The following is a 27,303-nucleotide window of genomic DNA, read 5'->3' as shown; positions in this document are numbered from 1 at the left end:
TAAACACTGCTGAAACTAACTCAAACTAACTTATGCTAAGAACAACACACACACTCAAACCTCAGATGGGAGGGGCCACTCAATCCGTGACGTGGCGCTTCAAACCACGCGGCCGGTCCGCGTGGCAGCCACGCATTAAGTCATGCGCTTATCTACCACCAAGCGGATGAAGTGTGTTTGCACTCGCTCGCATATTGGCTGCGAATTTGCAGTGTGCGCGTGAGTGAAGTGCTAAGTTTACTACTTTAGCGTATGTTTATGCTGCAGCCGCATTGCTGACACCTGGAACATCACATGCTGGTGCTCGCCCAGTGCCTTGATCATTTTTACGCTACATCCACACTGCGCGCCTGGCTGGAATGGCGAAAAGGGAAAGATCCCCTGCTCTGATTTTCACGTTGTTAAAACTCTTGGCGGTGTATAAAACTATGGCATATTGTTTTTAGGAACTTATTTTTTCATCAAGAGCTTTAGTTTCTTTGTAAAAAAACGAAAACAGCTACTTTCGGTTTCGCGTAATTTTTTTAGTTCCGTAAGGTTTCTCAGAGGACTTTGAAAAATATAAGCGGTTAAAATACCTGATTTTTGTATACACAGTTGTGTAGCATCTTAGCTTCTTAATAAACCGATTACCTTTCCATAATTAATAATAGTCATCAGGAAATGATGCTATTTGCCAACCACATGCACTTCATTTACAAATCTTGTAGTGAAAAAGTTTGTTGGCGGGTAGTTTTATACCATACATTAATGCTTGTGAAATAAAGCTAAAAGCACAAAAGAGTTTTTGAAACGTCACCATCCACAAGTAAATGCGAATTATTGATAGAAATCAGAGCTGCAAAAGCAAGTGTATGGAGCTTGCGCTGGTTTAGCATAATGTCAAACATTGTAAGATGGAGGAAACGAGTTATTGGCCATCAGTGCAGGTCTAGTGTCTGCTCTCGTGTTATTTCAATGATCCATGTTTGGAAAAATCCAAATATATACCAGTTCTTACCTCGGCCGCGTCCGATTATACACGACAATCTCCTGCAATGGTTTTACAAGGAGCCACACTTTACATTGTAAAACGACAGTTATTAGTTGTCCACATCCTATATTTAGTAGAATGTACATTTGATATTTGGAACTAAATCAATAAATTAATCTAAGATTAGACTTTGCTCAGGATATAACTAAAACTTACAACATTGTACAAGTACTTAATTCCTTTCTAGTTGGAGATGGAGAACGGCAGATGCTAAGAAGTATAATTGCGTTTCCGTGTCTAAGTTTGACTAATACGCTTTTGTCAAGCTGGGAAAGTGTAGTATCACAACGTGTAAATAATTTTCAAAGAACTGTGCACAGCTCTTAGTAAAAGCATTTACCTTAGGAAATTAATTCAGTGAAACCAAGACGAAGTGGAACTGCATTTTTTATCATAACAGTAAAAACAATTGAAATTAAGTGTCTGTTCAAAATCGCTAATCATAATTGTCGTTACTGAATTGACCCCATAGCCTACAACCAACAAAACTGTCTGTACATAGGCCCCAAGAAACCGCGTGTAATGAGCAGCAATCTAACACGACACTGCTGGCGTGACCTTGAAGCAGCCAATCACAGCTGAAGTTACGGAACATATGGCGCATGCTCGCAACGCGAAACGCGAATCAGTTTGATATTATGGCCTGTAGACAGCACCGACATTCGAGGCTTGGATCCCCGCAGCTCCGAGTCGAGGAATTACACAGGGTGTATCTTGGGTTTGGAAGAGCCGCAGCCATTGCTCTCGTCTTTTCGTCCATCTGCCCGCCGCCCGGCCCTCGCCGCCCGGAGTTCGCCGCCGCCGCCGCCGCCGCCGTCGTGGCCTTCGCCGCCACAGCCGCCGCCGCCTGGTCGCCGTCTCCTGGTACTCGCTGCTGCTGCTCCTGCTGCCGCCGCCGCCTGGTCGCCGTCTCCTGGTACTCGCTGCTGCTGCTCCTGCTGCCGCCGCCGCCTGGTCGCCGTCTCCTGGTACTCGCTGCTGCTGCTCCTGCTGCTGCCGCCGCCTGGTCGCCGTCTCCTGGTACTCGCTGCTGCTGCTCCTGCTGCCGCCGCCGCCTGGTCGCCGTCTCCTGGTACTCGCTGCTGCTGCTCCTGCTGCCGCCGCCGCCTGGTCGCCGTCTCCTGGTACTCGCTGCTGATGCTCCTGCTGCTGCCGCCGCCTGGTCGCCGTCTCCTGGTACTCGCTGCTGCTGCTCCTGCTGCTGCCGCCGCCTGGTCGCCGTCTCCTGGTACTCGCTGCTGCTGCTCCTGCTGCTGCCGCCGCCTGGTCGCCGTCTCCTGGTACTCGCTGCTGCTGCTCCTGCTGCTGCTGCCGCCTGGTCGCCGTCACCTGGTACTCGCTGCTGCTGCTCCTGCTGCTGCCGCCGCCTGGTCGCCATCTCCTGGTACTCGCTGCTGCTGCTCCTGTTGCTGCTGCCGCCTGGTCGCCGTCTCCTGGTACTCGCTGCTGCTGCTCCTGCTGCTGCCGCCGCCTGGTCGCCGTCTCCTGGTACTCGCTGCTGCTGCTCCTGCTGCCGCCGCCGCCTGGTCGCCGTCTCCTGGTACTCGCTGCTGCTGCTCCTGCTGCTGCCGCCGCCTGGTCGCCGTCTCCTGGTACTCGCTGCTGCTGCTCCTGCTGCTGCTGCCGCCTGGTCGCCGTCTCCTGGTACTCGCTGCTGCTGCTCCTGCTGCCGCCGCCGCCTGGTCGCCATCTCCTGGTACTCGCTGCTGGTGCTCCTGCTGCCGCCGCCGCCTGGTCGCCGTCACCTGGTACTCGCTGCTGCTGCTCCTGCTGCTGCCGCCGCCTGGTCGCCGTCACCTGGTACTCGCTGCTGCTGCTCCTGCTGCTGCCGCCGCCTGGTCGCCGTCTCCTGGTACTCGCTGCTGCTGCTCCTGCTGCTGCCGCCGCCTGGTCGCCGTCTCCTGGTACTCGCTGCTGCTGCTCCTGCTGCTGCCGCCGCCTGGTCGCCGTCTCCTGGTACTCGCTGCTGCTGCTCCTGCTGCCGCCGCCGCCTGGTCGCCGTCTCCTGGTACTCGCTGCTGGTGCTCCTGCTGCCGCCGCCGCCTGGTCGCCGTCACCTGGTACTCGCTGCTGCTGCTCCTGCTGCTGCCGCCGCCTGGTCGCCGTCACCTGGTACTCGCTGCTGCTGCTCCTGCTGCTGCCGCCGCCTGGTCGCCGTCTCCTGGTACTCGCTGCTGCTGCTCCTGCTGCTGCCGCCGCCTGGTCGCCGTCTCCTGGTACTCGCTGCTGGTCCTCCTGCTGCCGCCGCCGCCTGGTCGCCGTCACCTGGTACTCGCTGCTGCTGCTCCTGCTGCTGCCGCCGCCTGGTCGCCGTCACCTGGTACTCGCTGCTGCTGCTCCTGCTGCCGCCGCCTGGTCGCCGTCACCTGGTACTCGCTGCTGCTGCTCCTGCTGCTGCCGCCGCCTGGTCGCCGTCTCCTGGTACTCGCTGCTGCTGCTCCTGCTGCTGCCGCCGCCTGGTCGCCGTCTCCTGGTACTCGCTGCTGCTGCTCCTGCTGCTGCCGCCGCCTGGTCGCCGTCTCCTGGTACTCGCTGCTGCTGCTCCTGCTGACGCCGCCGCCTGGTCGCCGTCACCTGGTACTCGCTGCTGGTGCTCCTGCTGCCGCCGCCGCCTGGTCGCCGTCTCCTGGTACTCGCTGCTGCTGCTCCTGCTGCCGCCACCGCCTGGTCGCCGTCTCCTGGTACTCGCTGCTGCTGCTCCTGCTGCTGCCGCCGCCTGGTCGCCGTCTCCTGGAACTCGCTGCTGCTGCTCCTGCTGCCGCCGCCGCCTGGTCGCCGTCTCCTGGTACTCGCTGCTGCTGCTCCTGCTGCTGCCGCCGCCTGGTCGCCGTCACCTGGTACTCGCTGCTGCTGCTCCTGCTGCTGCCGCCGCCTGGTCGCCGTCTCCTGGTACTCGCTGCTGCTGCTCCTGCTGCTGCCGCCGCCTGGTCGCCGTCTCCTGGTACTCGCTGCTGCTGCTCCTGCTGCTGCTGCCGCCTGGTCGCCGTCTCCTGGTACTCGCTGCTGCTGCTCCTGCTGCTGCCGCCGCCTGGTCGCCGTCTCCTGGTACTCGCTGCTGCTGCTCCTGCTGCTGCCGCCGCCTGGTCGCCGTCTCCTGGTACTCGCTGCTGCTGCTCCTGCTGCTGCCGCCACCTGGTCGCCGTCTCCTGGTACTCGCTGCTGCTGCTCCTGCTGCTGCCGCCGCCTGGTCGCCGTCTCCTGGTACTCGCTGCTGCTGCTCCTGCTGCTGCCGCCGCCTGGTCGCCGTCTCCTGGTACTCGCTGCTGCTGCTCCTGCTGCTGCCGCCGCCTGGTCGCCGTCTCCTGGTACTCGCTGCTGCTGCTCCTGCTGCCGCCGCCGCCTGGTCGCCGTCTCCTGGTACTCGCTGCTGCTGCTCCTGCTGCTGCCGCCGCCTGGTCGCCGTCTCCTGGTACTCGCTGCTGCTGCTCCTGCTGCTGCCGCCGCCTGGTCGCCGTCTCCTGGTACTCGCTGCTGCTGCTCCTGCTGCTGCCGCCGCCTGGTCGCCGTCTCCTGGTACTCGCTGCTGCTGCTCCTGCTGCTGCTGCCGCCTGGTCGCCGTCACCTGGTACTCGCTGCTGCTGCTCCTGCTGCTGCCGCCGCCTGGTCGCCGTCTCCTGGTACTCGCCGCTGCTGCTCCTGCTGCTGCTGCCGCCTGGTCGCCGTCTCCTGGTACTCGCTGCTGCTGCTCCTGCTGCCGCCGCCGCCTGGTCGCCGTCTCCTGGTACTCGCTGCTGCTGCTCCTGCTGCCGCCGCCGCCTGGTCGCCGTCTCCTGGTACTCGCTGCTGCTGCTCCTGCTGCTGCCGCCGCCTGGTCGCCGTCTCCTGGTACTCGCTGCTGCTGCTCCTGCTGCTGCTGCCGCCTGGTCGCCGTCACCTGGTACTCGCTGCTGCTGCTCCTGCTGCTGCCGCCGCCTGGTCGCCGTCTCCTGGTACTCGCTGCTGCTGCTCCTGCTGCTGCCGCCGCCTGGTCGCCGTCTCCTGGTACTCGCTGCTGCTGCTCCTGCTGCCGCCGCCGCCTGGTCGCCGTCTCCTGGTACTCGCTGCTGCTGCTCCTGCTGCTGCCGCCGCCTGGTCGCCGTCTCCTGGTACTCGCTGCTGCTGCTCCTGCTGCCGCCGCCGCCTGGTCGCCGTCTCCTGGTACTCGCTGCTGCTGCTCCTGCTGCTGCCGCCGCCTGGTCGCCGCCATCTGGTACTCGCTGCTGCTGCTCCTGCTGCTGCTGCCGCCTGGTCGCCGTCACCTGGTACTCGCTGCTGCTGCTCCTGCTGCTGCCGCCGCCTGGTCGCCGCCATCTGGTACTCGCTGCTGCTGCTCCTGCTGCTGCTGCCGCCTGGTCGCCGTCACCTGGTACTCGCTGCTGCTGCTCCTGCTGCTGCCGCCGCCTGGTCGCCGTCTCCTGGTACTCGCTGCTGCTGCTCCTGCTGCCGCCGCCGCCTGGTCGCCGTCTCCTGGTACTCGCTGCTGCTGCTCCTGCTGCTGCTGCCGCCTGGTCGCCGTCACCTGGTATTCGCTGCTGCTGCTCCTGCTGCTGCTGCCGCCTGGTCGCCGTCTCCTGGTACTCGCTGCTGCTGCTCCTGCTGCTGCCGCCGCCTGGTCGCCGTCTCCTGGTACTCGCTGCTGCTGCTCCTGCTGCTGCTGCCGCCTGGTCGCCGTCACCTGGTACTCGCTGCTGCTGCTCCTGCTGCTGCCGCCGCCTGGTCGCCGTCTCCTGGTACTCGCTGCTGCTGCTCCTGCTGCTGCCGCCGCCTGGTCGCCGTCTCCTGGTACTCGCTGCTGCTGCTCCTGCTGCTGCCGCCGCCTGGTCGCCGTCTCCTGGTACTCGCTGCTGCTGCTCCTGCTGCTGCCGCCGCCTGGTCGCCGTCTCCCGGTGCTCGCCGCCGCCCCGTGCTCGCCGCCACCCCCTGTTTTAGTTAATTTCGTACTTCAGCGACTCCTGTCGCCTGTGGGCACTGCCTGCGATCTGGGACACCCCCACTACCACCATCATCTACATCTCCCCTTCACCTGTCCCCACTGTAACCCGCCTCATCCACCTCCCCTACTCACAGTCCCCTCCCCTTCTATCCCCACCTGTATGTCACTCCTTCCTGTGCCCCTGGCCCTGCTCCTGCTTCTTCTCCTGCCCTTGCCCCTGCTCCAACCCCCTTCCCATCCTTTCACCCACCGAGACTACTTTCCCCCTCCCCACCCTCCCCCATACAACTACACCTGCTTCCCCTGCCCAAGTAAACACCGCAGTCGCTACCACAGAGCACCTCACCCTCTTAACCGGTGCCTCTTGTGAAGGAGGGCTGTGCCTCCCACCACTTGCCCATCCATCCAGTCTCTCATCCCTCCTCCCAGGCTACAACTGCCAAAAAATCTTCCAGATGACCCAGTGGTGACCTCTCCTCCACCCCCTCCTCCAAAAAAACAGTACCTACCCCACTTCCCTCTGACCCCACCATGGATACCACCCCACCTCCCTCGTCCCAGCCGCGTCCCTGTATACCTTCGTCCTTGCCAACCCTAATACAAAATTCCTCAATGCCTGCACCCTCACCCATGAAATCTGGAAGTACATCCCTCACAGAGACTCTTTTCTCATCAAGTCCTCCTCTCCCTCTTTCCATACTGATCTCCTCCAGCACCTTCCCTGCATCACCTTTGGCCCCCATGCATCCCTCACCCCATTCCTTACATCCTCCTCTCCCTATCAGCCCCAACCCCCTTGTCATCCGCCAACCCTCACTGCCATGATCACAAAACTCAACCCTGTGGTAAAGGAGGCTGAGGTGTTGGCGAAACTGAACGCTCACCCCATCCTGGAAATCTGTTCAGCCCACCATATTTACAACTCCTCTGACCCTACCTTCCTCATGCGTATATTTACAGAGTCTGCCTCCTCCATTGACCAACTCCTCACACAGGGAGCCCTGATTTTCAACTGCCCTGTTGACCAGTCCCATTCCCCTCCTCAACCCTGCCTTGCACTGTCTCCTGTACAACGACCACCTCACCTAAAACTGCAAGAATCCATCCACGTGCCCCAATTGTAAAGCCTCCCACTTCCTTAAACAGTGGCCTAACCTCGCCTCCCCCCTTCCTGCAACGCCTGCACTGAACCCCACCCCACCTACTCCTCCAAATGCAATGTGAAACCCCCTCCTATCAACCCTGAGCTCACTGTCCCCATTCGCCCCATCAATCCACCCATACACCCCAAAAATTCCCTCCGCCCTCTCACTACAGCAGAAGACATCATCTGGTTCCTCACCATCATCCTGCAGAACATCCACCCCTTCCAGCGCCCCCACACACTCCAGCAGATTTCCCTTGCTGCTGGCTCTATTTTCCACTCAAACACCTATGCCGCCTACTCCCACAACCAGGCCCACTTTACCTCCACCCACCTTGACACCCTCATTTAAGCCCCTCTATCCTCACCCCACTTCCTTCCCACCTCCCACCTCCAGGAGCATCACCAGTTTCATCTCCTCTACCTCAACATTCGCTCCCTCCCTGCCAACAAATACCTCTTCATGCATACCCTATCCCAGCACCAGGTTGACTCCCTCATCCTTAAAGAAACTTCCTCCAAACTCACCATGTTGTCTGCACCTCCCCCTATCTCCTTCACCACACTGACAATCCTCTTCCTCTCACCCAAGGCGGGATCACTATAGGCCACCTCAAGCATCTCGCAGTACGACCACAAGCCCTCCTCAATGACACAACTGAACACTTTCTCCTCAGTATCTTTTTTCCCTCCCTCACCATCACCTGTGCCATTATCTATATCCGCCCCGCAGCTCCTCTCCCCTACGACTTCTTTTCCCATGTTGGCCGTACCTTCTCTACCTATGCGACCGCCGCCGACTTCAGCATCCACAGCCATGACCATGCCACCCCTCAGCGGTGGCATCAGTTCCTTGCCACCCTCCATGGTGACCTTGTTCCTCTCCCACAACAGACCAGTCCTGGAAGTAACTCCACCCCAATGTTATCCTCGCTTTCCCCAACCTCCTTGGTCGCATTGCCATGGATGTCCTCACTTCCTTTGGTAGTGACCATCTCCCTGTTCTTCTCACTGTCTCCTCTGCCCATGACATCCCTGCAGCCGCCTGCCCAGCTGCTCCTCCAAAGTTTGACCATGACTACCACCATGCCGACTGGGATGCCAACTGGGAATCCATCGCCTTGTCGGAAGCCACCCCCTCACCTTTCACCATCCTGATGACATCGCCCATGCCTCTTCCTTCCTTCAGAAGACCATCACTGATTCTGTGCAGGCCCATGCCCCTACCAAACTCACCTACCCTCGCTGCCCTATGCTTCCTCCACAGGTCATCCCTCGTCTGCATGAATCCTGCAGGCTCTACCGCTCCTTCCTCCACACCTGTGACTGGGATACACTCATCCGCCACTGGCAATTACAGCGATGCATCCGGAACCTCCTTACAGCAAAGGACTGGCGCCAGACATGCACATGCTTCAACTCCACCCTCCTCGTCAGCTCCTCCAAGTACTGGTCAGCCTTCCACCATCTTACTGGTAGCCATCCCACCCTGCATTACCTTATCCTCCATGACGACCGACCCTTTCCTGACAACCTCAGTACGGCTAACCATTTTGCTTCCCACCTCTCTGAGATCTTCTTCATTCCTGACGATCCCCATGTTGATAACTCCCTTTCCCCCACTGTCCTTGACTGCACTGATACCTCTGTCACACCACTCGCCCCTAGCTTCCAGTACTTGAATGAGTTACCCCCTCAGACATCAACGCTCCCATTACCGCACATGACATCACACTCGTCTTCTGCTCCAAACGAAACACTGTCCCTGGTCATGATGGCGTCACCTACCCCCACCTCAAGGAATCCCCCCATCCTTCCTGGTTGTTCTTGCTACCCTGTACCATGTCCTCTTCTCCAGTGGATTTTACCCTGACCTATGGAAGACTTCTCGTATTCTGCTGTTCCCTTAACCCAACAAGCCCCCCTCTTATACCTCTTCCTATCATCCCATCTGCCTCACCCCTGTGTTCAGTAAAGTCTTCGAGACCATCCTCTCTCCCCATATTCACTGCCACCTTAACCAGCACCACCTCCTTCCCCTTACCCAGTGCGGCTTCTGGCCTTCCTTCTCAGCTGGCGACCAGCTCCTTAACCTTACCAATCTTCTTTCCCTCCAACTTAACTCCTGTCGCTCCACTATCTTTGTTTCCCTTGACCTCCAGAATGCCTACAACCATGTCTGGCATCCTGGGCTCCTCTTCAAACTCCAAAGCTATGCACTCCCTATCAACTTTGTCTGTCTTGTTGCCACCTTCCTCTCCCATCCGACTATCCACAATTCCAACTCCCGTGCTTTCTATACCTCTGCTGACATGCCCCAAGCCTCTGTCCTTTCCCCTCTCCTCTATCTCCTGTACACTGCTTATATGCCCAAACCTCCCCTGCCTCTTCATCTCTTCCAATTTGGTGATGACGATGCCTTCCTAGCCCTTTATCCTACCCTTCAATGGTCCCAACGTACTCTCCTAACTCACCTTGACCAATTTATCGCTTGTGAAACCAGTGATTCCTCCAAATCAACCCCTAGAAGAGACAGGAGATCATCATAGACCGCACCAGCCGCTCTTTCCATCTCCATGATTTCTACCTCACCATTTATGGTCGTCCTATCCACCTCCCCCCTACCCTCCCACCTACCTGGATCTCACCCTCGACTGCCACCTCACCTGGACTCCCCATCTCCTTACCATCCAACACAAAGCTCACAACAGACTCCACTTCCTGAAACCCCTATCTGGCCAGGCATGGGGTCTGCATCTTTCCAGCATTTCTCACACCTACACACCCTTGATCCGCCCTGTCCTTTGTTATGCCAGCATTTCTTGGATTTCCGCCCCTCCCAGGTTCTATAAATCCCTCCAAATCCTTGAACGCCATGCACTCCACCTCGCCTTCTGCATCCGCCTTCCGTCCCCCATGTGCATCCTCTATGACCTCATCCCCTTCCCCCACCTTTTCCTTCCCTCTTTCTCCTTTTCCTTGAACACATCCGCCACCTTGATGCCCCTCACACCCTGGTGTCTCCATTCCCCTCCACCCCCACCCATTGCCACGCCTTTACCGTTGAGTCCCACCCTCTCTTCATCTCCACACCCTCTACCTCCTTTCCCAACGCAACTTCCAACATCTACCCCTCCCGGATGACAAGCTTCACCCTGACATCTACCCTTGCTACCAACTCTAACCCCACCTAGCTCCTACCTTCTCCTAAGGACTCCCTCTCCTCCCCCTCCCTTCTCCTTAGCGGCTTTCCCCTTCTACTCCCCCTCCCTCTCCAGTGCTCCCCTTCAGTGTCTCTGCACTCCTTCCTACCTCGCCTTCCCTCTTCCTCTCCTGCCCTAACTGTCTCCTGCCTCTTGGTGCACCTGCTGACACCCCTACTCTTTTCATTCCGCCCCCTCCCCTCCTTTTCCATCCTCTCCGGCCTCTCCCTCGCCAGGTCGCACCTGGCAGTTTTATTCTTCATCACGTGTGCTCCACGTGGGTTTAAAGTGTGTTGTTCTGGAGTGTTTTTAATACTGTGGCCAACTTCTAACCTGTGCCTGTGACTTCAGTGTCTTTCTTGTGTTCTACGAATCGCCAGCTGTGTTTTTTTTAACTTTATGTCGACTTTTTTAATTGCCCCCTCCCCCCCCATGAACGTCTCCATGTCGATGTATGTTTACCTCAATTATTTCTCCTTACTCTGTTTTATGTCCCCCTTTTTTATCGCCTTATATGTACCATTTTCTCCTTTGTATTAGCTGTCGTGTCACTTGGCTGAAGAGCGGCGGATTGTGCGGCTGACAGCCCTCCCCTGTCCATATGGAGCAGGGGAATGAAATCATAAAGAAAAGAAAACAGCACCGACGCTGCAGTTGAAATGGGCACCACAGTGGGTTTGGTTCATCATCGTCGTGCACACCTGCGAGCAGCAACGTGGCAGCATAACGCGCGCTTATGCTTCCTACTTCTTTCCGATCAGTGCCGCTAACTTTATCGACTATAACGAGTGTCATTAGTTCCTTTGCCCGATTTAGTCACGAGATGATTGAACAACAGCAGGAAGTCGGTGCAGGACGATCAAAAGAGAAGGCGATGGAAGCATTAGTTCCATTTTTTATGTGGCCGTCCTATGTCACTCTTTCCTCTGGGTTTCTACCGTAATGCCGTCTTCATAAATGTATTTTCTTGCATTCGTTCCATATATCCCTTCCAGTTTTTTTGTGTTCCCCAATTGTGTCATTTATTGCAAAAATATATGTTTTTTGTCTTATGTTTTCATTAGGAATCGTGTCCAGTTTAGTGCAACCTTTGACTGCTCATGAAAACTTCGTTTCAGCCGCCTGAACGTGGGTAACCCAGGTTTTACTGCTGTACAGCAAAACAGGTACGACCATCAGCTTACAGAGTTTCATTTTTCTGATTCTTCGTGTAGTATTGTAACGTCCTGCTTATAGTGCCGCATTCAGTCTAATATTGCTGTAATTTAACATATAGCTGCTTATCATCGTTAACAGTGATACAGATCACAAGTAAATGAAGTATAGAAGATGGTTTGATTTTTGTAATTTGTCTTCAGAATTTGCCACGAATGCTGCATCTGGATGCAATAGTATATTAATATATTTATACCTGTTAATATAGATCCCTTTTGGCGCTCTTTTTTCCATTTTCAGATTGCGTTGCCTATATAAATATTAAATCTTGCAGACTGTGAAGTACACTCTTGTTTGTCACCTCGCCTTATTAAACTCTTTCCTCCTGTATTTTCCGTTATCCGATTATATTCTAGAAAACTGCCAGTTGATGGCCCCGCTGAAGTCAAAAATTAATCCATCATTATGTTCTTCACACTATTTGCTGAAATTTCTCGGCGTATCCGTCCAGCTGCCTGCAATTGTTCTAGCCTACTTATCGATAATGTATCTTCAGTTTCCTAGCTGTCTCTCTTAAGCATAAAGGTATGCAAAACAACACAGGTTTTTGCCATAATCTACATGAAGTGGATGAATAGACTGTGTTCTCCTTCTTTTAAACGACGTTAAGTTTAAACTCATGGAGGCATTTGTACACGTTTAATTTCACTGGGACTGTAGTGAGAAACGGGGAGGAGCTGCCGTGCTGCTGTCCCATAAAAAATGTGAAACCGCCATGGCTGCATCTAGTGTATGCGATGCCGTTTAGACAGGTGCCGAACAAATGTGCCAAGTGCAGGGTCACACTATTTAGCTGGGACCTCGTCGGACACTCTGAGATAGAGATGCAGAAATAATTTAAAAACTTTATTTATTTATATATTAATTTTTATTTAATATATGGAGCTCGTTACAGCAGAAGAAGTTGGAATACCAAATTTTTCGGAAGATTTCACCTTTCTCAGGAAGTATTTTTTTCCCTTTACATATTTATAAAACTCCATGCAAATTAACTTGTAGCTAAACTGTCACTGTAAGATTTATTCCACAGTCCGTGCCAGCAGTCGATTTCTTTCATCAGTACACTGGAGCGATATCAACGAAAATACTCTTTCCACAGTAACATTGCGTGCAGGAACAGGAAATAAATACTCCCATCATTTTAGCAGTTGAATCATGAATTCAGAAACAGATTTTGAGATCGATGCTACCGTGACTCTGTTTGTATGATTCTTTGTAGAAATATGATGCCTCACATCTGCCTTACCTCTGTTGGTAACTGACAAGGGAAACTCCCCATCGCAACCCCTTGAGGTCTAGTGCTGAGATGGTCCAGGAGATAGTCTGTCAAAAACGGAACACAGAACAAGCACGAAAACAGGAAGAAGGTGTACTAAACTGTATTCGACACCTCAAAACAAACACCTCCAAATGCTTAAAACAATTATTCTGTAATAATGTTGTTCCGATGTACACTCCTGGAAATTGAAATAAGAACACCGTGAATTCATTGTCCCAGGAAGGGGAAATTTTATTGATACATTCCTGGGGTCAGATACATCACATGATCACACTGACAGAACCACAGGCACATAGACACAGGCAATAGAGCATGCACAATGTCGGCACTAGTACAGTGTATATCCACCTTTCGCAGCAATGCAGGCTGCTATTCTCCCATAGAGACGATCGTAGAGATGTAGTCCTGTGGAACGGCTGGCCATGCCATTTCCACCTGGCGCCTCAGTTGGACCAGCGTTCGTGCTGGACGTGCAGACCGCGTGAGACGACGCTTCATCCAGTCCCAAACATGCTCAATGGAGGACAGATCCGGAGATCTTGCTGGCCAGGGTAGTTGACTTACACCTTCTAGAGCACGTTGGGTGGCACGGGATACATGCGGACGTGCACTGTCCTGTTGGAACAGCAAGTTCCCTTGTCGGGCTAGGAATGGCAGAACGATGGGTTCGATGACGGTTTGGATGTACCGCGCACTATTCAGTGTCCCCTCGACGATCACCAGAGGTGTACGGCCAGTGTAGGAGATCGCTCCCCACACTATGATGCGGGGTGTTGGCCCTGTGTACCTCGGTCGTATGCAGTCCTGATTGTGGCGCTCACCTGCACGGCGCCAAACACGCATACGACCATCATTGGCACCAAGGCACAAGCGACTCTCATCGCTGAAGACGACACGTCTCCATTCGTCCCTCCATTCACGCCTGTCGCGACACCACTGGAGGCGGGCTGCACGATGTTGGGGCGTGAGCGGAAGACGGCCTAACGGTGTGCAGGACCGTAGCCCAGCTTCATGGAGACGGTTGCGAATGGTCCTCGCCGATACCCCAGGAGCAACAGTGTCCCTAATTTGCTGGGAAGTGGCGGTGCGGTCCCCTACGGCACTGCGTAGGATCCTACGGTCTTGGCGTGCATCCGTGCGTCGCTGCGGTCCGGTCCCAGGTCGACGGGCACGTGCACCTTCCGCCGACCACTGGCGACAACATCGATGTACTGTGGAGACCTCACGCCCCACGTGTTGAGCAATTCGGCGGTACGTCCACCCGGCCTCCCGCATGCCCTCTATACGCCCTCGCTCAAAGTCCGTTAACTGCACATACGGTTCACGTCCTCGCTGTCGCGGCATGCTACCAGTGTTAAAGACTGCGATGGAGCTCCGTATGCTACGGCAAACTGGCTCACACTGACGGCGGCGGTGCACAAATGTTGCGCAGCTAGCGCCATTCGACGGCCAACACCGCGGTTCCTGGTGTGTCCGCTGTGCCGTGCGTGTGATCATTGCTTGTACAGCCCTCTCGCAGTGTCCGGAGCAAGTATGGTGGGTCTGACACACCGGTGTCAATTTGTTCTTTTTTCCATTTCCAGGAGTGTGTATTCTTTGCACTTTGCGATTATGTCTTCACTTCTGCTATACAAACCTTGCATACAGCTGATTCCAGACGCCATATTTGTCTACAAATGTGGCAGTATACATGTGATAGGTTACGATAGCAAAAGGAACCTGTGACCACTGGAGGTACTCTAGTTTACTTATTTATTGTTTACCATTAGATATCAGTTTCATTTTTTGTCCAAAGTAATCCTAAACCATATTCTGAAATAGTGTCTTGTTTCTCCACTAGGCAGTGGCACAAGTTCCTCCAAAAGTCGTAACACAACACACACACAAATGTAACACTAACTAATGTAAATCCGCCCGATGATGGAGGTTTAAACCTTCGAAACGCGTCGTGGAAATAAATAAATCGGTGACTGGTAACAGTAAACTTTGTTTCATTTAATGTTAACATTCGGTTTAGATGCCTTTGATTTGTTCGGCCTTAGCATCCATGACAATGTACTGTCAGTCTATACATTTGCACCAAGAGGAAGTGTCTCTAGCTTGCTTAAAGAATTTCCTGAACTATTTTCAGAAGGAATGTGAAAAGCTAATACTTTTGTACCGCATGTAACATTGAAAGACAATGCACAGTGTAAGTTTTTCCAGATCTGTCCCGCTCCAATTGCTTTAAGAGACAAAGTAGCCAGTGAATTGATAGAATGGCAAGATAATAGTGTAATTGCTCCAATTCAAGCTTGATTTGTTGACCAAGCCTTCTGGTAGCATTAGTCGCCACTTATCCGTTACCTCGCCCGGAGGAACTCATGGACAGGCTTGGAGCAGGACCTTACTTTTCTAAAATAGATTTGCGTAATCTCTCTTTCAAAATTTCATTCGATGAGGAATCACAGAAAGTGATTGTTGTAAATATACACTTACAATTGTTCAAGCATTTGTGTTTGCCCTTCCGCTGATTTTCCGCGGCCACCATTTTTCGACTTTACTTGGAACAGCTGACTGCAAGAGTAGCATTTTGTTCAAACCACTTTGACGATGTTGTCGATTCAGGTATTACACCAGAGGAACATATTGCCAATTAGCGTACTCTTTTTCGAACGCTGTCAGAAACAGGCGCCAAGTGTCGTCTCGAAAAGCGTGACTTTTTTCACACTGAATTACAGTACTCAGGTCATGCGGTGGACATTCGGGGTGTGCACCTCATCCAATCTCATTTGCTTGCAATCCGTGACCTGTCTTGTCCTGCAGTCAGTACTCAGCAAGATATCATACTAGAATCGGTTCATACCGAATGCCGCTCAGATCACGGCTCCATTGCATCGCTTGGGTCGCGAAAACGTACCTTTTGTGTGAATTAACGACTGTCAAGACGCATTTCAGAAATCCGAAAATTCTTTGGTTACTGACAGATGTTTATTTCACTTTGACCCTGACACGCCGCTGGTTTTGCAAGTCGACGCTTTGTCCTACGGAATCGGCTGCGCGAGACAGACCTATTGCTTTTGCCTCTAAGTTGTTAACGCAAAATCAGTGCAATTATTCTCAAATAGAAAAAAAGGCCCTCGTTTGTGTGTGTGTTGTGACCAAATTCCATGACTATTTGTATGGTCGCATATACAATTTAGTGACAGATCACAAGGCTTTGCAGTCCTTGTTTCATCCGTCGCAGCCAGTTCCTACACGCACAGCTCAAAAATTGCAACGCTGGGCTTTGTTGCTTTAGCAGTATCAGTATGAAGTTGTGTGGAGACCTACGACAAATCATGGTAATAGAGACGCCCTATCTCGCCTTCAGATTGGCCCAGTTTTGTGAATGAAATGTCATTGTCATCTCACAAGGGCTCCATTTCACCTCCAGTCCAGTGGAGAAGCAGAACGTTTCGTATGCACTTTCAAATAAAAGATGGCCAAGCTTTGCACCACCCACACACGGGAACAGGCGATGCAACTCTTTCTCGCCTCCTATCGCTCCCACCTACAAGATGGACCGTCACTCGAGGAACTCCTGCATGGCCGCCGCCAGCAGACACTCCTCCATTTGTTACACCCATTGCACCATCTGGCGTCACCCATGGTCCGCAGGTATGGTTTTGTGTCACGCAATCTTGTTCTTTCCAGGTTTTATAGCAACCGTGGGCGCTGGGAAAGAGGTTTGATCCAGGAATTCATTGGCTCTTCTATGTATTTGATTTCAGTCCCAATGGTTTTCAGCACCAACACCAGAAGCAAATTTGTGTGTGTCATTTGCCCCATGATCCTGCTGCTTTTCTTCCCCCAGATTCATGGCTTCACAGGACCGAGCAGCTTTCGCAGCCCACTCACTGGTGCCACCAGGCACCCCAGGAGGAGCGATTGGACAATGCGCCTTCGCCACCGCCGTTCCCACTCACCAACCCAATGGACCTGGACCCACCATTGCCTTAGCGGTCATTGCCCCACGTCACGACCTCAGGTTCAGTTCTTAGTCTCAGACGTAATTCGCTGTTTCAAAGGTCGGTCAACTCATGTTACGCACACAATGATACCATTGACAGGTGCCATTTTAAACCATTCCCTGGAGTAGCGCCTTGTTTTCTTTTTTTCTTTAATCGCAGTGCCAGAGTGCTTTATCTGCATTTGTAGCCTTTCCTACTAGTGCCAAAATATAGAATACACGAAAAGAATCTGCTTCAAATTTAATGTTAAATTGAAAGCTTTGCTGGTATGTATGCGATCTAATTTGACACACCCGTGGCTGCATAGGATCGAACTTGACAGACAAGTTTCCTATTTTGCGAGGGTTTCAACACATTATTAAAAGTTTTGTTGCCCATACGAAGGAGGCTGATACAAATAATGGTTTCTGGAAGTAATGATTCCTTTAGATTTTCGTGGGTAAATCCACTGATTCTATACTACCTGGATTTAGAACTCTGATCATAGAGCATGGAACTTTGGCGTGCTAGCAGAAACTTGCGTTTGCTTAGCCCACCATGTTGTAGTTAGACCAAAAAAATTCCATCGGTCTGTGTGTGTGATAGAGAATTCTTTACTTATTTCTGGCTTTGAACTTTATGCCAACATGCAATGTAATAGACTGGTGTGGAAACAGAATCGAAAAATATTTTGATTTTGCGCTCTCGTGACATTTCGTGGCAGCCATGTTGTAATTGGGCTAGAAACGTATTACGTGCTTCTTTGGCCGTCATGTTCAGACAGCTGGAGTTCGACATCCAAATAGTACAGAGGTCACTGGGTAAATCCACAGAGTATATACATCTACGGAGTGAACATAGCCTACTGCGCATGTTCTAGGCATCAAACCGGGCTAGTCACGTTCTTTTGGAATGATTCTGCTTGTCTTCAATTTGCGCTAACAGCAAAACTTGAACATTACGCGTATCTGCGTTGTATTATATTACGTTTCTGCACGTTTGAGAATCAGTGACAGCTACTGTGTATCGTTGTTGTTGCTACTGGTGTAAAGAGAATTTTGTGAAAAGAGGACCAGTTGCTTTTCATAGGTATGTACAACAAATATATAATTGTAAATGTCACAATGATATGAGGCACTTAATATGTTGAAAAATATCCAGACACGGTATTATAAAGCCTTGTATTATAGAGCCAATACTGCGATTTTTAGGCCTTGTGTTTAGGAGACAAGTGCTTTTTAAATTTGCAAGTGTATTTGAATAAACTGGCAGTCAGCGTATGCATATTCGATTTACGTTCATATGCAGATAAAATTTATACTTGATAGTCTCATTAATTTCCTCCAGTTTATGCGGGTTCTCAAACCGTTCTGTGTATTTCAGTACTTCTACAATGAGACAGTTCCCTACATTACGTGGTAATTGTATTCTAGTTTCCTAAAAGACGAACAGAAAGTTAATATACTGCTCCACAAAAAAAGGATGAATTTCATCCCAACAAACATACTCAAAGCTGTGCTCTAAACACTTCGCCGAAGATTCTCTTGACATGTTAGGTAATGTGAACCGCTTATTTACTGTAACAGTTTCATACTCCAAATGTGTTGTTTCTTCGTGACACGATTGCAACTTATGCACTGTCATTTTAACCTGATTAAATAGAACAAAGATTCTGCAGTATGAAAAAGTGTAAGAGAAACCGTAAAAAGATATTGTTGATTGTCACATCTATCCCAGTAGCCAAAAAAAAACGTAAATAAAGCGAAATCTGAACAGTGATACTCTGGCGAAAAAGCACAATACCACCACAGCTGTTCACCGCTTCAAGCTAAGTTCAGTTCCAGGTATCAAAGTGTTATTATGTTTATAAAACACACATATAAAAAGTTCACGATACTTCTGAAGGTAGTGTATATCCATCAGCGAAGTAATAACACCAAAATACGCTGAGCATTCTATGGGCTAAAATGCGCTGTTTCAAAATAACGTGACTCGAGCTGCTGAAGATGTTGCGTACAGAATTCTCTTTAGATATTTAAACTTCATGAGTAAATCTCTTATTTTAAGCCAGTCCCTGGACCAGCGTATTGTTTCTTCTTCTTCTTCTTCTTCTTCTTCTTCTTCTTTAAAGACAGTGCCATTCTCACTACTGACAAAGTACACAGAAAACGAGCAGCGTCTGCTTCAGAGTGAAGTTAAACTGACAAACCCTATTTGAACGAGTGCAACGTGTTTGACAGATCCGCAGCTGGTAAGGCCGAATTTGACAAACATATTTGCTCGTTTACGATCAGGAATGTGTCAACAGAACAAACATGGAATACCTGCATACAACTAAAATAAAAAATAGTGATACTTATATAGCTACATGCCGTCCGTGTACAGGAATTATTTTCTTTAAAAACGAGTAACTCTCTCTACACACAATTCTTCTATGGTATAGGGGATTCTCAAGGAGAAACATTTTAATCGACATCTAAAAACACTTTTGCTATGTCTCAAACATTTTACTTGCAGAGTGGGAGCAGCATCCGGCAAATTACCTTCCAACTACCACAGAAAAATAGAAATGTTATATTTACAGTGTATAACTGTGAATTTTTCCGCTAATCAAAGTATTTGAGAAAAGGAAGGAGGTCATATCACTTACAAATCACCAATCTCTAGTAAGATTTGTTTTTGGAGACGGGCTGCGTTGATCAAAATGCATCTTTTTAGGTTTCTTTTATTTTCCAGACATGATTCGCTGATGTTTCGGCATCAGTAGTGGGCTCACATTATCTTTCTATAAATCAGGAAGAATGCCCTGTACTACTTTCAAACACGTAAATTTAAATTTTTGAGAAAGTATTTACACATTTGAAAAACAATCAAACTTTTGTATAGAGATCGTACCTTGTTAGTAGTAAAAAAAAATCATGAAATTCATGTAGTAACGAGCTACATATAAAAAACTTTGTTTTTCAAATTTGTGAACACTGACGTAAAAACTCAAATTTCTATGTATGCAAGTAGTAAAGATTGTTTTTCCTGTTTTATAGAAAGACTCGCCTAGCGCCCACTGCTTCACTCACGAAGACTGCATGGTCTGCACAGACCTTGTTTGTTTCTCTGTAATCGAATTTTTATGTTTTTTTTTTCACAAACTACAAACTCTACAAACTTTTCGGGCTAATTAAGGCCACAGAAGCATTGTCTTTCGTGAATGTACTTCTGACCAAAAAGCGATTCTGGTAGCCAGAGTCCAAGGTTTTGTTAATCATCCTTTCTGCGTTCTCGTGGTGATATTTGCATAGAAAATTTCTTCTCCTGACACTCAACAATTTTCATAGATTTACCATTAAAGTTATTTTAATACAACAAAATATTTTCCTAAAAATTTTCATACCCTAATTCAACCCCTTAGGAGTTTACTTTCCAAAAACATTGAAACACATATTATTTTATTCCTAACATAAAAGTCAAACACAAATTTTCATAGATGCAACTTTAAAAGTGCTTTAGTACTTCTTTAATACTCATTCCCTAAAAAAAAACTTTTCCCCCACTATTTTACCCTTGTAGCAATTGAATTTCCAGAAATCCTCGAAGAAGTATTTTTTTTATTTCTGACAGAGAAAGCAAATACCAATTTTGTAGTCTAGCTTCAAAAGTGCCTTAATAGCGACATATTTTCAAAAAGTCTTTTATACACTTAGGAGAGGAATTTCGACAATCCCTTCTTAAATGGTGCCTACGTTATGAGATCCACACCCTCTCCACATGAGACAGTCTGTTGTTACATTTCCTGTTACACATAGAAAGAGATAATGACAGTCCACTGATGATGCTGAAACTTCCCCAAATCATGTTCAGGAAATAACTGAAAACGTAAAAGTGCTTTTACTCAAGTCGGACCCTCCCCATTGTGAACCCACTTGTATAATAATAAATGCAGTTCATTGTTAACCAAGCATTTTCTTACCACGGAGATACTTGTTTTCTTTCAGGTCTTCTTTCTATGATTCATCCTTTCTTTGAGTAAAGGTTCTCATAACCAAAAATCGTTATCTTATCACAGACTTACCACGTTGTAAAGGTGGGATTACCCATTGGCAATCCAAACTCTCCACAATCAAGCAACCGTTTTTGGTAATTCCCTTGACCACCTATACGGATTAAGCGCATCTTGTTTGTTGCTTCCCAGAGTTTGCTTTCGTATACTGCTTTCGAAACCTAACCTTACGTTACATGCCATGTTCCCGATTGGTGAGAGCCCTTCACCGCCTTGGCTTCGTGTAGAGATCTGCATTCATCTTGGACTTAGTTCATTTCCCAAAGACCCAACTCTACATTCGATCTATCGATCTTAAGTTTCTCGAACTTTGCACGCAACTTCGAGACAGCACCTACGTACATACTGAATGCTCTAACACCGACTGTGGTGTTGGCTGCGCCTTTGTCATTGGCAGCATGGATTTTATATACCGGCTTCTAGATCAGTGCTCGTTTTTTATTGCACAGCTTTCCGCTCTCTACCGGTCCACCCAGTACTTACGACGACACAGGCTTTTCAATATTGTGTATTATCTCATCTTCTGTAGTGTCTCCCAATGCCTCTGTATACTGTACACATACCACCCCTTAGTACAACGAATCTACGAATTCCTCCATTAGCCCGCTGATGTTCATGAAGGTCCATGTTCACGTCAGTGAATGAAGCTTCCTCAAGTTAAAATTGCACATACCCAAACTTAGTACATTTCGTAACACAAAATAATAACCTATTTCTACTGTTTATATAGTTCTTATGTATTTATAAAATTTCACGAGAGATAATTTGCATTTCAGCAAACACTCCCTGCAAAAATTATTACTCATAATTGATTCGTTGCACGCACTAGAAATGAAACGAAGGTGTATATATATACCAATCATTATGATACACGTCAAGCGAGTATGAAATATATTCACCATCAATATTTGGGATCCACATTAACTTATAGCCACTCCATACACGACCAAGTAACCTGTAGTTATGGATATGAGTCTTACTTCATCTATGGTCGCAAAGAACTTCAAAATAGAAACTACAATTAACTGCCGCCTTTGGATACAATCGAGCGGAATGCCATACAGCAGTTTCTCGACTTGGTCAACAGATGGCAAAGCATTGGTGCAGTCTACACGGTGTCAGCAGTATGACAGATAGCTGTTCGCAACACTAACTATGGCATAATCATTTGCATATAGAAGTCATAGTGCACTTATCTGTTTGCTCTGTCGTTTTATTAAGTTGATTGACCACCAATAGATACATCATACTGCAAATCGAATGTGCATTGATAGTCTTCAAATCAGATTTACAAACCAGCATTTGTAAGACTACATGCAAGGTGACCATATTTCTTGGGGTCGAAACTGACGCTACCTCCCGCATTTTCTTCTATTCCTCCAACATATCCGCATCCTCTACACCTCCCGCAGCCTTGATCCCCCTCACCCCCTGGTTGCTCCTCTCCCATCCCTGCCCCCTGCCACGTCTTCACTGTTGTGTCCCCTCTACCCTCCGTCTCTACACCATCTCCTTTCCCAAGGTGGCTTCCATCAACTCCCCCTCCCAGATGATGCCCTCTCTCCCTCCATTTATCCCTTCTATCAACTCTGGTCCTCCCTCCCCCTCCTTCCCTCTGTCCTTTTCCCAGGCTCACTTTCCCCCACCCTTCCATCCTCTTTTTTCCCATCCTCCCCTCTCTCTGCCCCCTTCTCTCCCCGAGTCCTTTTGCATTTCCCTCCTCCGCCTCTTCTCATTCCCTCTCGTGTCTGCCCTGCCCCTCTCCCCCTCATGAGTCCTCTCCCTCCTTGGTTCCGCCCCCCCCCTTTTCGTTTTTTCCTTTCTCCCTCCTTGATTTTCCCGCTCCTCCAGGTCCCCCCTCCCTCATCTGCCTTTGACTAAGGAGTGTCATCTTTATGCCGCCATTTTCGTGCAGTGTTTTACAGTGAGTGTTCCGTATTGTGTTTTTTGGGAAGTGTTGCGAACGGCCATCATACTGTTGCTGGGTGTGCTTTTTATCTCTTGCGAGCAGAAACCAGACTGTCGCCATGTTTTTTAATTGTGTGTGTACTATGTTACTTGTCTCATTCCTGTGTCTTTTATTAACATTGCCAACCCCTTTTGCTTTCTGTTTTAACTTTCCGCATTTTTCCGCCATTTTACACTTTAAGTCACCATTATATCGCCTGTTTTTCTTGTTTCTTTCCTTCTTCCATTCTTGAAAAAAAGTCTGTAGGCTGTAGAGCAGTATACTAAGCTGCTGCCAGCCCACCCCCTTCGGGGGGAATTGAAAATCAATAAAGAAAAAAAAGAAAAGACGCCACCTTCGTCCAGTGGTGGCATCAGTTTCTCACCATCCTCCAGGCAGAACTGGTTCCCCTGCCTCAGCACACCCAACATGAATCCAACACCACTCCCGATGTGGTCCTTGCCTCTCCCAACCTCCTTGGGCGCATCACCACAGATGTCCTTGACCTCATTGGCAGTGACCATGCTCCTGTTCTCCTCACTATCTCCAATGGTCGCTATCCCCGCAACGCTCCTCGCCCCGACATCCCTCCTAAACTTGTCCATGATTACTCCCCTACCAACTGGGATGCCTACCGGGACTCCGTTCACACCCAGGTTGACGGCCATGACCTTACCCTCCAATCTCCTGATGACATCACTCGCACTGCTGCCTTCCTGAACCAGATATTGTCTGACGCTGTCGACACCCATATCCCCACCAACACCATCCACTCTCACCACCCTGCCCTTTCTCCATAGGCCATCCTTCCCATTCGAGAGCCCCGCCGCTTCTACCGCTCTTTTCGTCGCACTCGTGACTGGGATACACTTACCCACCACCAGCAATTACAACGACACATCGGAAACCTGCTTACTGTGAAGAAACGCCGTGAATGGCGTGAGACGTGTACACAACTCAACACCACGCTCCCCATAAACTCTTCCAAGTATTAGTCTGCTTTCCACCGCCTTACTCGGAACCTCTCCACCTCACAGTACCCTCTCCTCCTTGATGACCGTCCCTTTCCTGACAACCTCAGTAAGGCCAACCACTATGCCTGTCACGTCTCAGATGTTTTTACCATCCCAGATGATCCCCACTTTGATTATTCCCTCTTCCCTGACGTCATGGGCCGTACGAATACCTCCCCTTGCTCCTAGCTTCCAGTACTTGGGCCACACACCACCATCTGAACTTAACACTCCCATTACTACACAGGACATCAGCCTCACACTTTACACTAAACACAAAACTGCTCCCGGTCACGACTGCATTACCTACTGCCACTTCAAACGCTGCACTCCCTCCTTTCTTTCAGTCCCTGCCACCCTCTACAATGTCATCCTTGCCACTGGCTTCTATCCTGACCTGTGGAACACCTCCCATATCTGATATTCCCCATACTCATTAAGCCCCAATCTAATGCCTCTTCCTATCATCTTATCTGTCTCACATTGGTGTTCAGCAAGCTCTTCAAATACATCCTTTCCTGGTGCATCCATCACCACCTCCGACAAAACCACCTCCTCGCCAACACCCAATGTGGCTTTCGACCTTCCTTCTCTGCCGATGACCAACTGCTACATCTCACTCATCTCTTCGCCTTCCAGCTTAACTCCCGTTGCTTCGCCATTTTTGTCTCCTTCGACCTTGAATAAGCCTACAACCATGTCTGGTATCCCGGTCTCCTGTTTAAACTCCAAATCTACGCCCTTCCTGTCAACTACACTCCTGGAAATGGTAAAAAAGAACACAATGACACCGGTGTGTCAGATCCACCATACTTGCTCCGGACACTGCGAGAGGGCTGTACAAGCAATGATCACACGCACGGCACAGCGGACACACCAGAACCCGCGGTGTAGGCCGTCGAATGGCGCTAGCTGCGCAGCATTTGTGCACCGCCGCCGTCAGTGTCAGCCAGTTTGCCGTGGCATACGGAGCTCCATCGCAGTCTTTAACACTGGTAGCATGCCGCGACAGCGTGGACGTGAACCGTATGTGCAGTTGACGGACTTTGAGCGAGGGCGTATAGTGGGCATGCGGGAGGCCGAATTGCTCAACACGTGGGGCGTGAGGTCTCCACAGTACATTGATGTTGTCGCCAGTGGTCGGCGGAAGGTGCACGTGCCCGTCGACCTGGGACCGGACCGCAGCGACGCACAGATGCACGCCAAGACCGTAGGATCCTACGCAGTGCCGTAGGGGACCGCACCGCCACTTCCCAGCAAATTAGGGACACTGTTGCTCCTGGGGTATCAGCGAGGACCATTCGCAACCGTCTCCATGAAGCTGGGCTACAGTCCCGCACACCGTTAGGCCGTCTTCCGCTCACGCCCCAACATCGTGCAGCCCGCCTCCAGTGGTGTCGCGACAGGCGTGAATAGAGGGACGAATGGAGACGTGTCGTCTTCAGCGATGAGAGTCGCTTGTGCCTTGGTGCCAATGATGGTCGTATGCGTGTTTGGCACCGTGCAGGTGAGCGCCACAATCAGGACTGCATACGACCGAGGTACACAGCGCCAACACCCGGCATCATGGTGTGGGGAGCGATCTCCTACATTGGCTGTACACCTCCGGTGATCGTCGAGGGGACACTGAATAGTGCACAGTACATCCAAACCGTCATCGAAGCCATCGTTCTACCATGCCTAGACCGGCAAGGGAACTTGCTGTTCCAACAGGACAATGCACGTCCGCATGTATCCCGTGCCACCCAACGTGCTCTAGAAGGTGTAAGTCAACTACCCTGGCCAGCAAGATCTCCGGATCTGTCCTCCATTGAGCATGTTTGGGACTGGATGAAGCGTCGTCTCACGCGGTCTGCACGTCCAGCACGAACGCTGGTCCAACTGAGGCGCCAGGTGGAAATGGCATGGCAAGCCGTTCCACAGGACTACATCCAGCATCTCTATGATCGTCTCCATGGGAGAATAGCAGCCTGCATTGCTGCGAAAGGTGGATATACACTGTACTAGTGCCGATATTGTGCATGCTCTGTTGCCTGTGTCTATGTGCCTGTGGTTCTGTCAGTGTGATCATGTGATGTAAGTGACCCCAGGAATGTGTCAATAAAGTTTCCCCTTCCTGGGACAATGAATTCACGGTGTTCTTATTTCAATTTCCAGGAGTGTATATCTATCTGATTGCCTCCTTCCTCTCCCGCTGCCCCTCCTATGTTACCATCCATAATGCCAATTCCCACACCTTCTATCCCTCTGTAGGTGTGCCGCAGGGCTCTGCCTTCTCCCCTCTCCTCTACCTCCTCTACACGGCAGATATGCCCCAACCCCTCTCCCCTCCAGTACACCTCTTGCAATACGTTGATGACAGCGCATTCCTTACCCTCGCTCCTACCCTCCAATGGTCCCGATGCCTTCTCCAGAATCACCTTGACCTTTTTGCCATATGGTGTAACCAGTGGCTCCTGAAAATCAATCCTTCCAAGACCCAGGCAATCATCGAGGGTTGTACCACTCACTCCTTCCGGCTCCTGGATTTCTCCCTTACCATCTGTGCCCATCCTGTCCGCCTCACCCCCACCCTCTCCTACATTGGCCTCACCATTTACTGTCACCTCACCTGGATCCCTCATCTCTGCTCCATCCAATCCAATGCCCACAACTGTCTCCGACTCCTCATCCTCCTCTCTGGCCAGACATGGGTGTTGCACCCCTCTACCATCCTCCACACCTACAAATCCTTAATCCCATCCTCTGTTAAGCCAATGCCGCCTGGATATCTGACCCCCCCCCCCCCCCCCCCAAAAATTCTATAAGTTCCTCCAGACCCTTGAGCGTCATGCACTCCGCTTCACTTCCGTATACACCTCCCGTCCCCCACGCGGATCCTCTATGACCTCATTCCTTTCCCCCATCTGCTCCTGTTCCTCGAATATAACCGCATACTCTACACCTCCCGCCAACTTGATCCCCCTCACTCCCTGGTTGCTCCTCTCCTCTCCTGTCCCCGCCCCCTGCCACGCCTTCACTGTTGTGTCTCCCCTACCCTCCATCTCTATACCCTTCATCTCCCATCCCAAGGTGGCTTCCATCAAGTCCCCCTCCTGGATGATGCCTTCTCTCCTTCCATCTATCCCTCCTATCAACTCTGATCCCCAACCCCCTCTCCTTTCCCCTCCTTCCTTCCTTCCCCCCTTCCATCCTGTTTTCTCCCCACCAAACCTCTCCCTACATCCCTTCTCCCCCTGAGCCCTTTTGTATTCCTCTCCACTGCCTTCCCCACTCCCTGTTGCATCTGCCCAGCACCCCTCACCCCTCTTATGTGTCCTCATCCACCATTGGCTCCTTTCCCACTCCCCCCTTGCTTTTCCTCTCCCTTCCCCCTTTTTTATTTTCCTATCATCTGTCCAGTGACCCCCCCCCCCCCCCCCACCTGCTCTCGGCTGTGGTATGTCACATTTGCCAACTTTTTAGTGTGGTGCTCCAGTGACTGTTCAGTGTTGTTCAACTTTCTCGTGTTGCAAACAGAAACCATGCTGC

General features: G+C 50.6%; 1 protein-coding gene across 1 annotated transcript; it reads right to left on the bottom strand.

Moving 5' to 3' along the window:
• Positions 1 to 1,669: 1,669 nt before the first annotated feature.
• On the bottom strand, positions 1,670 to 20,849 carry LOC126355329 (polyglutamine-repeat protein pqn-41-like). Its single transcript, XM_050005623.1, has 4 exons — positions 20,824 to 20,849; positions 3,619 to 5,932; positions 3,351 to 3,577; positions 1,670 to 3,320 (listed from the first exon to the last, which is right to left on the bottom strand). Exons 1-4 carry the CDS (start codon positions 20,847 to 20,849, stop codon positions 1,670 to 1,672), a joined length of 4,218 nt encoding a protein of 1,405 aa, XP_049861580.1.
• Between the last annotated feature and the right edge of the window lie 6,454 nt (positions 20,850 to 27,303).

The sequence above is a fragment of the Schistocerca gregaria genome, chromosome 3, assembly GCF_023897955.1.
Source record: "Schistocerca gregaria isolate iqSchGreg1 chromosome 3, iqSchGreg1.2, whole genome shotgun sequence".
NCBI classification, from domain to species: domain Eukaryota; kingdom Metazoa; phylum Arthropoda; class Insecta; order Orthoptera; family Acrididae; genus Schistocerca; species Schistocerca gregaria.
Note: the sequence above shows the minus strand (reverse complement) of the source record. Positions and strands in the feature narration are given on the sequence as shown.

Coding starts and splice junctions, on each gene's coding strand:
- LOC126355329 (XM_050005623.1), bottom strand. CDS start 20,849: ATGGGTAATCCCACCTTTACAACGTG. Junction 5,933..20,823: donor AATCCCACCTTTACAACGTG/GTAAGTCTGTGA, acceptor TAACTAAAACAG/GGGGTGGCGGCGAGCACGGG. Junction 3,578..3,618: donor CGGCAGCAGGAGCACCAGCA/GCGAGTACCAGG, acceptor CGGCGTCAGCAG/GAGCAGCAGCAGCGAGTACC.